This window comes from Petromyzon marinus, chromosome 43, assembly GCF_048934315.1.
Source record: "Petromyzon marinus isolate PM22_M1 ecotype Great Lakes invasive population chromosome 43, UKy_Petmar_22M1.pri1.0, whole genome shotgun sequence".
NCBI lineage: Eukaryota > Metazoa > Chordata > Hyperoartia > Petromyzontiformes > Petromyzontidae > Petromyzon > Petromyzon marinus.
Genome location: NC_133709.1, coordinates 79,471 through 93,275, shown reverse-complemented (window position 1 = coordinate 93,275; position 13,805 = coordinate 79,471). Strand labels below are relative to the sequence as shown.

General features: G+C 44.2%; 1 protein-coding gene across 1 annotated transcript in view; it reads left to right on the top strand.

The window, feature by feature from the left end:
- The window catches only part of LOC116951346 (guanylyl cyclase C-like), a 45,274-nt gene extending 32,672 nt beyond the window's left edge, over positions 1-12,602 (top strand). The window contains exons 27-28 of the mRNA XM_076073662.1: positions 6,132-6,208; positions 11,883-12,602. Coding sequence (XP_075929777.1) covers positions 6,132-6,208; positions 11,883-12,057 — 252 coding nt within the window. The 3' untranslated portion in view covers positions 12,058-12,602. The remainder of the gene's footprint in view (positions 1-6,131; positions 6,209-11,882) is intronic.
- The last annotated feature ends 1,203 nt before the right edge of the window (positions 12,603-13,805 follow it).

The following is a 13,805-nucleotide window of genomic DNA, read 5'->3' as shown; positions in this document are numbered from 1 at the left end:
AAAACTAAAATATAAATTACCTTCATGTTATCAATAAACTCTATATTCTCCAATCAGCTAAGCTACCAACAATAAGTCGTTATATATCACAATGCTATATGGCAAAAAAATGGGTGGATTCTTACCCTCAAATTTCAGCACCACGGATAGCTACGGGCCCCGTTCAGACGGACGAGTTCGTCCATGGTCGGAACAGAGGAGGGGGAGAGAGACAGCTGCGAGGCCCTAGTATGCTCCATGTTGTAAAACTATACCATTAACCGTGGTGTGAGAGGTATTAAGAGGCAATGCTGGCGAAAGAGCTGCGGTCTGAAGGTCATCGTAAAAATACAATTAATTAAGAACAGAAATGATTTAAAACATCTTTCCAGTGGTTACTAAGCCTGAATCCATCTTCTCGGTTGAAATTGTCTCTGTGCTTGTATATGTGAATGGCCTCATGAATCTCTCATGGTAGCCGGTTGGTTTGCAAAGAACTTCCGTCTTGGAGAAGTCAATGTCATGTGAGCCCACTGAATTATAACAGTGATCTGCCACGGCAGAGGAGTTCATCCTACCGTGTTTCAAGTCTGCTTTGTGTTCGCGGATGCGGTCCGAGATATGTCTTTTGGTTTCTCCAATGTAGCTACTACCACAAGGCGCTTTAGTTTGTAAACGCCCGGGTACTGTATGTCTGGAACAGCATCTTTTACAGATGGAACTAAATCACGGATTTTATGTACTGTGTTGAATCGGACCTGGATCTTGTGTTTGTTCAGGATTTTGGAGATCTTTTTAGTGACCCCTGCAATGTAGGGTAAGGTGATGGTTTTGAGTGGCTCCACAAGAGGATCCTTCTTCATGACTGGAGTGATGGCTTTGCGGATTGTGTAGTCGGAGTAGCCATTAGCCCTGAGAGCCTGGTGTACGTGCTTGAGTTCACTGGTAATGTGTTCCTGGTCGGAAATGCATTGGGCTCTATGGTATAGAGTCTTGATGAGGGAGTTCTTCTGGGATGGATGGTGGTGGGAATCCGGTTTCAAGTAAGCATCTGTATGGGTAGCTTTCCTGTAGACAGAGTGGCTCATTGAACCATCATGTCTTCTTTTAATTAAGACATCCAAAAAGGGTAGTTTGCCATCTTTTTCGACCTCCATGGTAAATCTGATGGCTGGGTGTATGGAATTGATGTGGTCGCGGAATTGGTCTAGAGCAGGCTGGCCATGTGGCCAGATGACAAAGGTGTCATCAACGTACCTCTTCCATAAGGTCGGGCGTAGAGTGGCAGTCTGGATGGCGTCAGTTTCAAATTTTTCCATGAATACGTTGACTACAACCGGAGATAGGGGGGAGCCCATTGGGGTGCCCTCAGTTTGTTTGTAGAAAGTTCCATTCCAGGTGAAGTAACTGGCACGTTTTCTTGCTGATATACTGCGACCTTTCACTGGAAAAACCACCTCTGCGGTACTAAATTCTACTCACCTGGTATCGACAATCAAAGGCATTTCCCTGTCCCCAAACGACCTGCTTGTCAGTTTTGATGTGGTGTCCTTGTTCACCAAAGTCCCGGTACCTGACACCATCGCTATCATTGAAGACCTGGTTCATCAAGGACTGCATACTGATGTACCCCCCCTGGTGAGACATTGCTTAACCAACACTTACTTCACCTGGAATGGAACTTTCTACAAACAAACTGAGGGCACCCCAATGGGCTCCCCCCTATCTCCGGTTGTAGCCAACGTATTCATGGAAAAATTTGAAACTGACGCCATCCAGACTGCCACTCTACGCCCGACCTTATGGAAGAGGTACGTTGATGACACCTTTGTCATCTGGCCACATGGCCAGCCTGCTCTAGACCAATTCCGCGACCACATCAATTCCATACACCCAGCCATCAGATTTACCATGGAGGTCGAAAAAGATGGCAAACTACCCTTTTTGGATGTCTTAATTAAAAGAAGACATGATGGTTCAATGAGCCACTCTGTCTACAGGAAAGCTACCCATACAGATGCTTACTTGAAACCGAATTCCCACCACCATCCATCCCAGAAGAACTCCCTCATCAAGACTCTATACCATAGAGCCCAATGCATTTCCGACCAGGAACACATTACCAGTGAACTCAAGCACGTACACCAGGCTCTCAGGGCTAATGGCTACTCCGACTACACAATCCGCAAAGCTATCACTCCAGTCATGAAGAAGGATCCTCTTGTGGAGCCACTCAAAACCATCACCTTACCCTACATTGCAGGGGTCACTAAAAAGATCTCCAAAATCCTGAACAAACACAAGATCCAGGTCCGATTCAACACAGTACATAAAATCCGTGATTTAGTTCCATCTGTAAAAGATGCTGTTCCAGACATACAGTACCCGGGCATTTACTAAAGTGCCTCTGTGGTAGTAGCTACATTGGAGAAACCAAAAGACATATCTCGGACTGCATCCGCGAACACAAAGCAGACTTGAAACACGGTAGGACGAACTCCTCTGCCGTGGCAGATCACTGTTATAATTCAGTGGGCTCACATGACATTGACTTCTCCAAGACGGAGGTTCTTTGCAAACCAACCGGCTACCATGAGAGATTCGTTCATGAGGCCATTCACATATACAAGCACAGAGACAATTTCAACCGAGAAGATGGATTCAGGCTTAGTAACCACTGGAAAGATGTTTTAAATCATTTCTGTTCTTAATTAATTGTATTTTTACAATGACCTTCAGACCACAGCTCTTTCGCCAGCATTGCCTCTTAATACCTCTCACACCACGGTTAATGGTATAGTTTTACAACATGGAGCATACTAGGGCCTCGCAGCTGTCTCTCTCCCCCTCCTCTGTTCCGACCATGGACGAACTCGTCCGTCTGAACGGGGCCCGTAGCTATCCGTGGTGCTGAAATTTGAGGGTAAGAATCGACCCATTTTTTCGCCATATAGCATTGTGATATATAACGACTTATTGTTGGTAGCTTAGCTGATTGGAGAATATAGAGTTTATTGATAACATGAAGGTAATTTATATTTTAGTTTTTATTGGTTCACTATATAGTACTGTGAATAGCTCAGATGTGTAGTCATTTCTGTGACCAGTCACTAGCTAATCACTCAGTTGTTTCAATGCTGGATTCGCCTAGTTATTTCAATGCTAAATTCTCCTGTTTGATTTGTACTAAGGGCCTCGGTGAATGTGTATGCTCTGACTTTAACGTAGCTATTTCTGCAGCAGGTACAAGCTCTATTTCTGCAGCAGGTACAAGCTAATCACTCAGCTATCTCAATGCTAAATTCTATGATAATTCCATTGTCAAGGGGTGCCTCTGCGGATGTGTATGCCTTAACTTAGCTATTTCAATGCTAAATTCTATGCTAATTCCTTTAACAATGGGTGCCTCTGCGGGTGTGTATGCTTTAACTTTTAACATAGCTATTTCTGTGACCAGTCACAAGCTAATCATTCAGCCATTTCAATGCTAAATTATATGCTAATTCCTTTGTCAAGGCGCTTTGTTCCTCTCACACAGCTTAAAGGCCGTATCTGAACGTGGCTCTTTCACTCCAGCGCTGTCCTACCAGACAGTCTCGCCCCCCTTCACCTGATGAAGGCCGCTTGTGTTGTGGCCGAAACGTCGTGAGAATATTATTGTGTTATTTTATTTTATTTTATCAATTTATTATTTTATTATCATTCTACGTGACTTTACCGAAGGAACCAAAGAAGATACCCATGGTCATTTATATGCATTAATCCCCCCTCCCCACAAGTAGGGCTCACTAGTGACGTCATCACATCGCTCCCTCTATTTAAAGAACGGAACAGGAGGATTTCTCCACAAATCTGCCTGTCGCCTGATGAAGCTAGTTGTAATTACTGACAAATTATCGTACTCAGATTGTAAATGTTGTGGCTTGGCTCTCCAACACACCGGTGTGCTGTACTAGTAACGAATTGGTATGTTCTGTCTACGTGACAAACCTTACTAATTGGCTGCGTTGGGTAGTGGTGGGTTTAACAAACACATTTATATTTACGCGATCTAACCCCAAAAAAAACGATATTATGAATGATATTGGTAGCAAAAGCCTACGTGTTAAACTAGTGCTACAGCTACCCTATTTATACGGTGGCTCCATTCACAAAGCTACTCCTTTTATACACACAGGAAATGCTTAATACAGCCGCACTGCCATTGTTGTGGAGATGGTAGGATTGACACATGATTGACACGTAACCTCCGATTAGTGCACGATTGGCTACATACAGTGCCATAGAAGTTCAACATACTTTACATACATTTGTAATGATATTTATTTTATATTCGTGGTTCTTTCGGTAAAGTCACGTAGAAGGGAAACAATAAAATAATAAAAATATAAAACAATAAAATTCTCACGACGTTTCGGCTGCAACACAAGCAATCATCATCAGGTGTGAAAACCACGGCAAGAAAATAAAAAGTGGCGTTTTTTTTAACGTTAGCACCACGGAGAGCGATTTGGCAGTTATTCAGATGGACGAGTCCATCTATGTTCGGAAAAGAGGAGGGAGGAGACCAAAATAATGGATGCGGTCTGAAAGCCACCGTAAGCGTGAACAATCAATCAAGACCTGAAATGGTTTATCAGATCCTTCCAATGATTGCTAAGCTAGAATCCATCTTCTCGGTTTAAATTGTCTCTGTGTTTGTATATGTGGATAGCCTCATGAACGAATCTCTCATGGTAGCCAGATGGCTTGCAAATAACCTCTGTCTTGGAGAAGTCAATGTCATGTGAGCCTACTGAATTATAACAGTGATCTGCCACGGCCGAGGTGTTGGTCCTACCGTGTTTTAGGTCTGCTTTGTGTTCACGAATGCAGTCCGAGACATGTCGTTTGGTTTCTCCAATGTAACTACTACCACAGAGGCCACTTAGTTTGTAGACGCCAGGGCACTCTATGTCTGGAATCACATCTTTTACAGACGGAACCAGATCACGGATTTTATGTAATGTGTTGAAGGACCCTCTTGAGCCTTTCAAAACCATTACTTTACCCTACATTGCGGGGATCACAAAAAATATCTCCAAAATCTTGAATAAACACAATATCCAGGTCCGATTCAACACATTACATAAAATCCGTGATCTGGTTCCGTCTGTAAAAGATGTGGTTCCAGACATGGCGTCTACAAACTAAGTTGCCTCTGTGGTAGTAGTTACATTGGAGAAACCAAACGACATGTCTCGGACCGCATTCGTGAACACAAAGCAGACCTAAAACACGGTAGGACCAACACCTCGGCCGTGGCAGATCACTGTTATAATTCAGTAGGCTCACATGACATTGACTTCTCCAAGACAGGGGTTCTTTGCAAGCCATCTGGCTACCATGAGAGATTCGTTTCATGAGGCTTTCCACATATACAAACAGAGAGACAATTTCAACCGAGAAGATGGATTCTGGCTTAGCAATCATTGGAAGGATTTGATAAACCATTTCGGGTCTTAATTGATTGTTCATGCTTACGGTGGCTTTCAGACCGCATCCATTATTTTCGTCTCCCCCCTCCTCTTTTCCAAACATAGATGGACTCGTTCATCTGAATAACTGCCAAATCGCTCTCCGTGATGCTAACGTTAAAAAAAACGCCACTTTTTTCAAATTTTCTTGCTGTGGTTTTCACACCTGATGATGATTGCTTGTGTTGCAGTCGAAACGTCGTGATAATTTTATTGTTTTATATTTTTATTTTATTGTTTCCCTTCTACGTGACTTTACCGAAAGAACCAAGAATATGAATCCCTGCAGTCACGAAAGCTTTAAATCAAAAAAGATTTATTTTAATTGTGTTTTGACAGTTTATACATTATTTTCAAATTAGATTGCTAAATAAATGCATTAATATTAACAGCTCGTGCCGGGAATACTCGTGTTTATTATTCGAGAAAGTGGTTATTCTGCAATGACAGCCAAAGGAGGACATGTGCCTGAGAATGACCACTGTGGAGACGCAGCGATCAGCTTATGCGCAGATGCATCGCAAAACTGCAAAGGATGATGAGAAAGTGGGACGGGCCTTTATGCAGCAATGAATACATCACAGCTGTTCATGGCCATGATCAACTTTGTAAAGTGTTCTGAGCCTGTGTTTTCAGGGTCGGGGGCTAGAGGTCACTTACTGGCTGGTTGGACGAAAGGGTTTCTTCAAGAAGCTGCCCGAGCCTCCCAAAGCGTGTGTATCGCACTCCTCAACACCTGTGGCAGTCATTCTACCTGACACGGGCACGTCATGATGCATGGGGATTGCTGCCTGTCCATGTTTTACCCAGACGGTCTGGGATTTGGCACCTGCTGTGTTAGGGTGGCAGGAATAGATTTTTACTAAGATCTGGTGGTGGCATTCAAATCAAACTATAAATTATTTTTATTTAATCAGGTAAGGCCCACTGAGCTACATAGCTCTTTTTCAGAAGCAAATTTGCCACACATATGAAGTGGCTTATCAAGTGGACATTTATAGCAGTCAAATACTGAAAACGCATATTTCTAAATGTGGAGGGAAAATCGGAGGACCCATAAAAAAATCCACACGACCGCAGGTTAACATCTCGCCACCATGGAGCCCCATTGTGTTGAACTTCATTCCGTGAACTGCACAATATCGATAGATCTATATTCTTGGGTCTTTCGGTAAAGTCACATAGATAGGTTCAAAGAAGATAACAAAAAATAACAAAAAACTACGACGTTTCGATCGCTTGTGTTGCGATCGAAACGTCGTAGTTTTTTTGTTATTTTCTTTGAACCTATCTATGTGACGTAGGTATAAATAAACTAAAATAAATCACGACGTTTCGAACGCAACACAAGCGCCCGTCTTCAGGTGAAAATCGCGACAGCTGTGATGTCTGCTGCGAGCAGCACGATGTCTGCACCCTTGAGTCAACGGATGTCTGCTCCCTTGAGCAGACATCACAGCTGTCGCGATTTTCACCTGAAGACGGGCGCTTGTGTTGCGTTTGAATCGTCGTGATTTATTTTATTTCTACCTACGTGACTTTACCAAAAGAACCAAAGAGTATGGCTTTCTGCAGTCACGAAAGCTTCAAATCAAGATTACTATCTATGTGACTTTACTGAAAGACCGAAGAATATGAATTCCTGCAGTCATGAAAGCTTTAAGTCAAAATCGATAGATCTAGCCCGACTGAGAAACATGTCTGGGTTTGGTCTGCGTGGAAATCTGGCAACCCTCTGCTTGACCTTTTATCCATTGCCTATGGGGGCATATGCAGTACTTCACGTTCAAAGCCTCATGTGCACGGAAGTCCAGACCACATATGACATTCTTCTTCCACGCGTTTGTCCCTCTCATGTGGGATCCGCTGTCCTTGCCAACCTTCTCCATGCTGCCCTGTCCTGTGCCATCTCTCTTTCAGCTCCTCGGGCCACCATGTCTGATTGCTCCACATCGCCCCCCCCCCCCCCACCTCTAATTCTGCCTTTTACTTGATCTCTTTACTTCCACTTGCATCACTTGCACCTTCTGACCCACATAATTTTCCTGTTGTCTCTCCACATGACCAAACCACACCAGCCTTTTCTCTCTCATTTCTCTGTGATTTCTACCACCTTGAGTCTTCCTCTCACTTCTTAATTTCTCACCCTGTCCTTCCTTGTTAAACCCACCATCCACCGCAACACCCTCATCGCTGTAACTTCCAAAGCTTGGTCCTCCCTCTTTCGTGTGCTCCAGCACTCGGCCCCATGCAACAGCACTTGCCTCGTCACCGTCTTGTACACTTTTCCCTTCAACCAGACTGGGGCTGTCTTATCGCACACCACACCAGTCATCTCTCGCCATTTCAGTCATCCAGCCCATTTTCTTGTTCTCATCTCTCCTTCTAGTGATTCATCAGCACCACATCGTTGCACCCAGGTACTTAAACTCATTCGTCTTCATTAACTGGTCACTTCCAATTTACAATCCTCCTGCATTATTTCTACTGAAATGTGCCACCATGTACTCCGTCTTTGTCTGGCTGATCCTCAACCCATTCTCTTCAATCTTTTGGACCCAGATCTTCAAATCGTCCACTACCCCTCTGCTTTTCCCGCATAATCACAATATCGTCTGCAAACAGCATACACCAGGGGGTCCCTCTGAATATCTCTCATAAGTGTGTCCAGCTCCAGAATCACAAGGAATGGACTCAGGGCGGAACCTTGCCTCACTTTTGCTTTGACTTGAAAGCTCTCCGACACCCCACAGCTGCTTCGCACATGCATTTTCTCTCCTTCATACATATCCTGGATCAGCAGGACATATACCCCAGGAATACCTCTTCTTCTCATACACCATCAAATGAGCTCTCGAGGCACCCTGTCATATGCTTTCTCTAGATCAATAAACACCAAATGCAGGTCCCGTTTATTCTGTGAACTTCTCCATCAATACTCTCAGTGCAAAGGTTACATCCATTGTCGACCTTCCTTGTCTGAATCCAAAATTACTCTCGCCAATATCCACCAGCTTCCTCAGTCTCCTTTCTATGATCCTTTTCCATATTTTCATGGTGTGACTCATCAATGTTATTCATCTGTAGTCCCCACACTCTTGTACATCACCTTTCCCTTTAAAGATGGAACCAATGTACTCTCTCTCTCCACGCATCCAGCATTTTCTTCTCTATCCAGATTTTCCCAAATAGCCCCATCATTATTTCAACATTCTTCTCTCTCATTAATTTAAACATCAATTTGAATCTCATCTGGCTCCGCTGCCTTTTGATGTTTCATGCTTACCAGAGCCTCCACCATCTCTTCTCTGGTTATAGTCTCTGCAACTACTTCAATTCTTTAATGTTCCTCGACCATTTTGAGTTTTCTTGAGTTTTCCACATTCAGAAACTTCTCAAATCACTCTTTCCATCTTTCTTTATCTGGCTGTTGCCAAATTGTATACCATCTTCTTGCCTTCTTTGCTGTAAAGCTTCTGGTAGAGTTGTGCAGATGCTGTTGTTTTTGCCATTGCTACCACTCGCTTTGCCTCTCTTCTCGCTGTCAGCTATTCATCCAGATGGTCCTTCTCTCTCGTGTTCTGTCACTTCTTAAACTTGGCCTTTTTCTCTTGTTGCCTTTTGCACTTTATCACTCCACCACTATGTTTCCTTCTGTTGCATCTGTCTTCTTTTGCTCACTCCCATTTTACTACCTGCTGATTTCAGTATTCCACTTGCCGGTTGTTGCCATATTTCATTCACTTTCCCCCTAGGCCTTATGCTTTTTTATGTTCTCCATAGCTGGCCTGCAGAAATTTTCTTTGTCATTATTTAGTCACCACCACTTCACCCTGCTACAGTTTTTTTTCTCACCTTCCTCTTCCTAACTCCTTTCACTACACAGTCTGCCACCAGTAGTCTATGTTGGCCAGTCACACACTCTCCAGAGATCACTTTGCAGTTCTTCACTCCTTTCAGGTGCTTCCTGCTCATCAGAATAAAATCTATCTGGTTCTTCACCTCTCCACTCTGGTCAGTCATCAGATGTCCCTCCTGCTTCTGGAAGTAGGTATTTACCACTGCAAGATCATTTGCCTAGGCCATTCAAAGAATGTCCTCTCCTCCCTCATTGCTACTGCTATATCCGTATCTTCCATGGTTGCTTTCATATCCATCCTTACTTCATACCACTCTTCCATTTAATTCTGCGCCAATCACCAACTACTTCATCTACCAGTAAGCTCTGAAACTCCTGGTCTAAGCTCTCCCAAAGTGCATCCTTCTCTTACCAGCTGCAGCCCATCTGCGGGGCATACGCACATCACAATTATAACCCTTCTGTCCAGTGCCAGTCTGACTATCAGCCTGTCATTCACTATTATGATTCCCCCCACCTTTGTCTTCAGCACAACTTCAACCCCATTTCTTCTTGCTGTTGTTCCATGTTATAACACTTTAAACCCACAGCCAATCTCTCTCGCTTTGCTGCCTTTCCATTTTGTTTCCTGGATGTATGCGATGTTGACTTTCCTCCTCCTCAAGCAGTCCACTAATTCCTGACCTTTTCCTGTCATTGTTCCAATATTCCATGTGGCCAACCTTATCTTCTTCCCGAACAACATTCTGCTCTTTCCATTTTGTTTCTCCATCTTGATATGTGCAGACAACATACTACCACCGCCAGCTCCCTGCAGCGGCAGAGTCATTGGGTCCCGAGATTCTTCGCACCCACTGCCCACTTAAGGGCTGCGGGGGACTGAGGGTCATTTGTTTGCAAGGACTTTACATGTTTTTGGCTTCAGGGTTTTATGGCCAATTACCACCAGATGCTAACCCTCCTCCTTTATCATGGCTTGGGACAGGTAGAAAAAAGAAAAACGGCAAATCGCCTCCTTCCCATATCAATCCCACCACACAAAAAAATCATAACTTTATTCAAAATAAGAATCTTTATTTAGACTGCAGAAATCCGATGAGCTATGGAGCTCTTATTCACTCATGTCCAGGAGGGGCAGGTCAGAACGTTACTACAATACAAACACCGATAGGAGTGCAAAATATAGGAAAGGTGTGCAAATCACTGAATCTAAATAAAAAAAAAATCGCTAAAGTATATAAATTCCTGTCACTTTTTCAACACTAAATCAAACAAAGTAACTCATCTCAACAGCCACAAAACATTCTGGGAGTGATTTTTTCAACAGCATTGGTTAAGTGCAATCAAAACCTTGGACTGGTTTCAACACTCATTGTCTCATCAACAGTCAGGCTTGTTTGAACCAATGCTGGTGAACTGCCAGATTTTTATAGGCAAGGGGCCCTCTGAGCTATGGGTCATGTGCTGTGTTAAATAATACGTATGTTATGGTTTCTACAGTACACCCTGTAAATTATGTTGTCACTCCTACCGCGCTGTTGTAGACAGATCGCTTGAATACCAGATAAACACATTTACCGTACACGTATGTGTCATTAGACGCACCCAGTGTAGCACAGCTGTTTGTGCAGGATGTATTCAGCCAGGTGGCTCGGTGATAAAGCTAGCAGCTCTCATTCGGTAAATACAATTAGTACAATTTTTATAGGAATAGGTTTTACCCGTTTAACTGGCACAAAAACTGACACCTTTATTCAAGGCATCATGTTTGCAATGACCACAACACAAGCAGTCAAAATGCAAACAAAAAAGACAACTCTGATAATAATATGCACTGTCCTTGAATTTGATTGGTCCACACCCGAGACAGCTTTTCTTAGAGACTAGTCTCCATTGGTGTTGGACCAGAAGACGCCAAAAGGCGTACAACTCAAAAACAGCGCACTATCGCTCTGATAGTGCGCTGTTTTTGAGTTATGTTTATGTTTTCCATAGCTGGCCTGCAGAAAACTATCGCTCTGATAGTGCGCTGTTTTTGAGTTGTACGCCTTTTGGCGTCTTCTGGTCCAACACCAATGGAGACTAGGCTCTAAGAAAAGCTGTCTCGGGTGTGGACCAATCAAATTCAAGGACAGTGCATATTATTATCAGAGTTGTCTTTTTTGTTTGCATTTTGACTGCTTGTGTTGTGGTCATTGCAAACATGATGCCTTGAATAAAGGTGTCAGTTTTTGTGCCAGTTAAACGGGTAAAACCTATTCCTATATCTTGTTTCTGGCAAAGGAGGTCTCATAATAGTACAATTTTGTTTTGGGAAAGTCTTCTGTGGTTGTCTTATGATTGACTTGTCCCTGCTGTTGAATGTGGAATTTCCAATACTTGTTTAGGGCTGTAAACGGGAAATGAGCATGCCGCAATGGTCATTTGAGCACTAAATCACTTTAACTTTCGTTTATGGTGGAAAGGATAATATAGTATTTTTAAAATTAAAAAGCAAGGTATGTGTGATGCGTCGTGTGTGCCGACAGGGCGAGCGCGCATGGGCTGCGCGAGGAGTTTGAAAGGATGATTGTGGATGTGAAGCGGCGAGGGGTGGGAGAGAGACTCTCCCCACCGGACGGAGGAGCCGCGGGCAGCGACGTGGAGACGGAATACTGGCAGATCGACAGCCGAGTCTGCCTGCAGTGCGAGACCCGGCTCTAACGCGCAACCCTACATCATACTCACAAGCAGACTATTTGCCCCTTCCCACATCTGTCCATCCACATCAATTATTACACAACCCACCAGCCACCTGGAAGTGAATAACTTCAGCAGCATTGGTTTAATATAATAAAAATGCATTGCCTCATTTAAGCAAGCCTGACTGCTGTGATGATACAATGTATGTCTAAACCGGCCTGGAGTGTGCTTGTGGTGAAGCAATGCTGCTGAAATGATGCACTCACATGAGACGATGTGGCAAATGGGAAGTGTAAGAATACTTGTACTTTTACGTGGAGAGACGGTTATGTCAAGAAGGTGAAGTGTCTGTTTATATTTTTAATATATACACTTGACTAATATTTATTTATCAAATGTGAGTTGTTTTGTCAGAGGTGTCAATTGCTGAAATGCTTAATAGTCGAGCATTATCAGTTGCATCTACTTCACATTGTCATCATATTTACCCGTGTATGTCTGATAGCTGATACAAGCCAATGCATTGAACAATACAAAATAAATATTAATTTTTGCCCCTCACCTGACGAATATCGCTCTCATAGCATTTTTTTTATCTTGTGTATTCAGCAAAACGTCACTTCGGTGAGGACTGAGACGCTATCAGGACCATCCTGCTATGTTGGCCTATTCGTATACCACGCCAGGATCGTTCACGTCCACTGATTCAAATCCGGATATGAGGAGAAAACCCATCAACAGTACAGACTGGAAAACAAGCATAAGTTAAACAACAACACGTATTGGCACAAGCAAAAGGTACAAGCGGCACGGCGGCAGGTATAATAATGTACAGTATGGGTGAATACAAGGGTGCAGTGCTGCAGGTGGGTGCTCACGCCACTGCCGGCGAAAGGGCCTCTGCAAGAGCGAATCTACAAGATACGGTATTTGGTCTACTCTTTCATAAATACTGAGCAGATGTGCTGGATGATGTAACGATACTTTACCCCACCACAGGTGCGACATCCCGGTCTATTTTGAGTACCCACGTGACGTGAACAAAAACGGGGACATTTAAGTAATTTAGTCATTGTGTCGTGACATAAATGGCATTTAGCGCCAGCTCCTGTCACAAAAGTGGAACTGTGCGTCTTGAGCCTCTGGCACCAGAGTAGGTATGGCATGGAAGCGGGCCCTAGAGGGCATGGTTCTGGTGACGGTCAGAGAGAGGGCAAGTAGGGACTTGACAGTCTGGATCAGCGATCCCCAACCTTTTTGGCACCAGGGACCGGTTTCGTGGAAGACAATTTTTTCACGGACCGGGGGGGGGGGGGGTTCATCATTGGGTCTTTCCCCCTTTTCAAATAAGCTCTCCAGCGACGTTTGTTTTTTACTCATTGTGGCTACTAGGGGTTAGCTTGTGGGCTTACCAAAACTGTGACTGAGACAAGTGCGCAGTGCGGGAAAGAGGCACGGATGGAAGTGGTAAATAATAAAATAATGGGCGGGCCACACGCGGACTCAACGCTCTCACCTGCTGCTGTGCGGCCCGGTTCCTAACAGGCCACAGACCAGTACCGGTCCGCGGCCCGGGGGTTGGGGACCCCTGGTCTGGATGAACCCGAGAGGGCATGTGACCGGGACAGGGTAGTGAGGAGGCCCAAAGGGTGGCTTGAGGGACACGTGATACTCGGTCGAGAACCTTCTGGTAAGATCCAGAAGGGGGCGTGGCTGAAGGCGGAGCCAGGCCACGCTCGGGAGCATAAAAGGGAAGTCCCGAGAGCAAT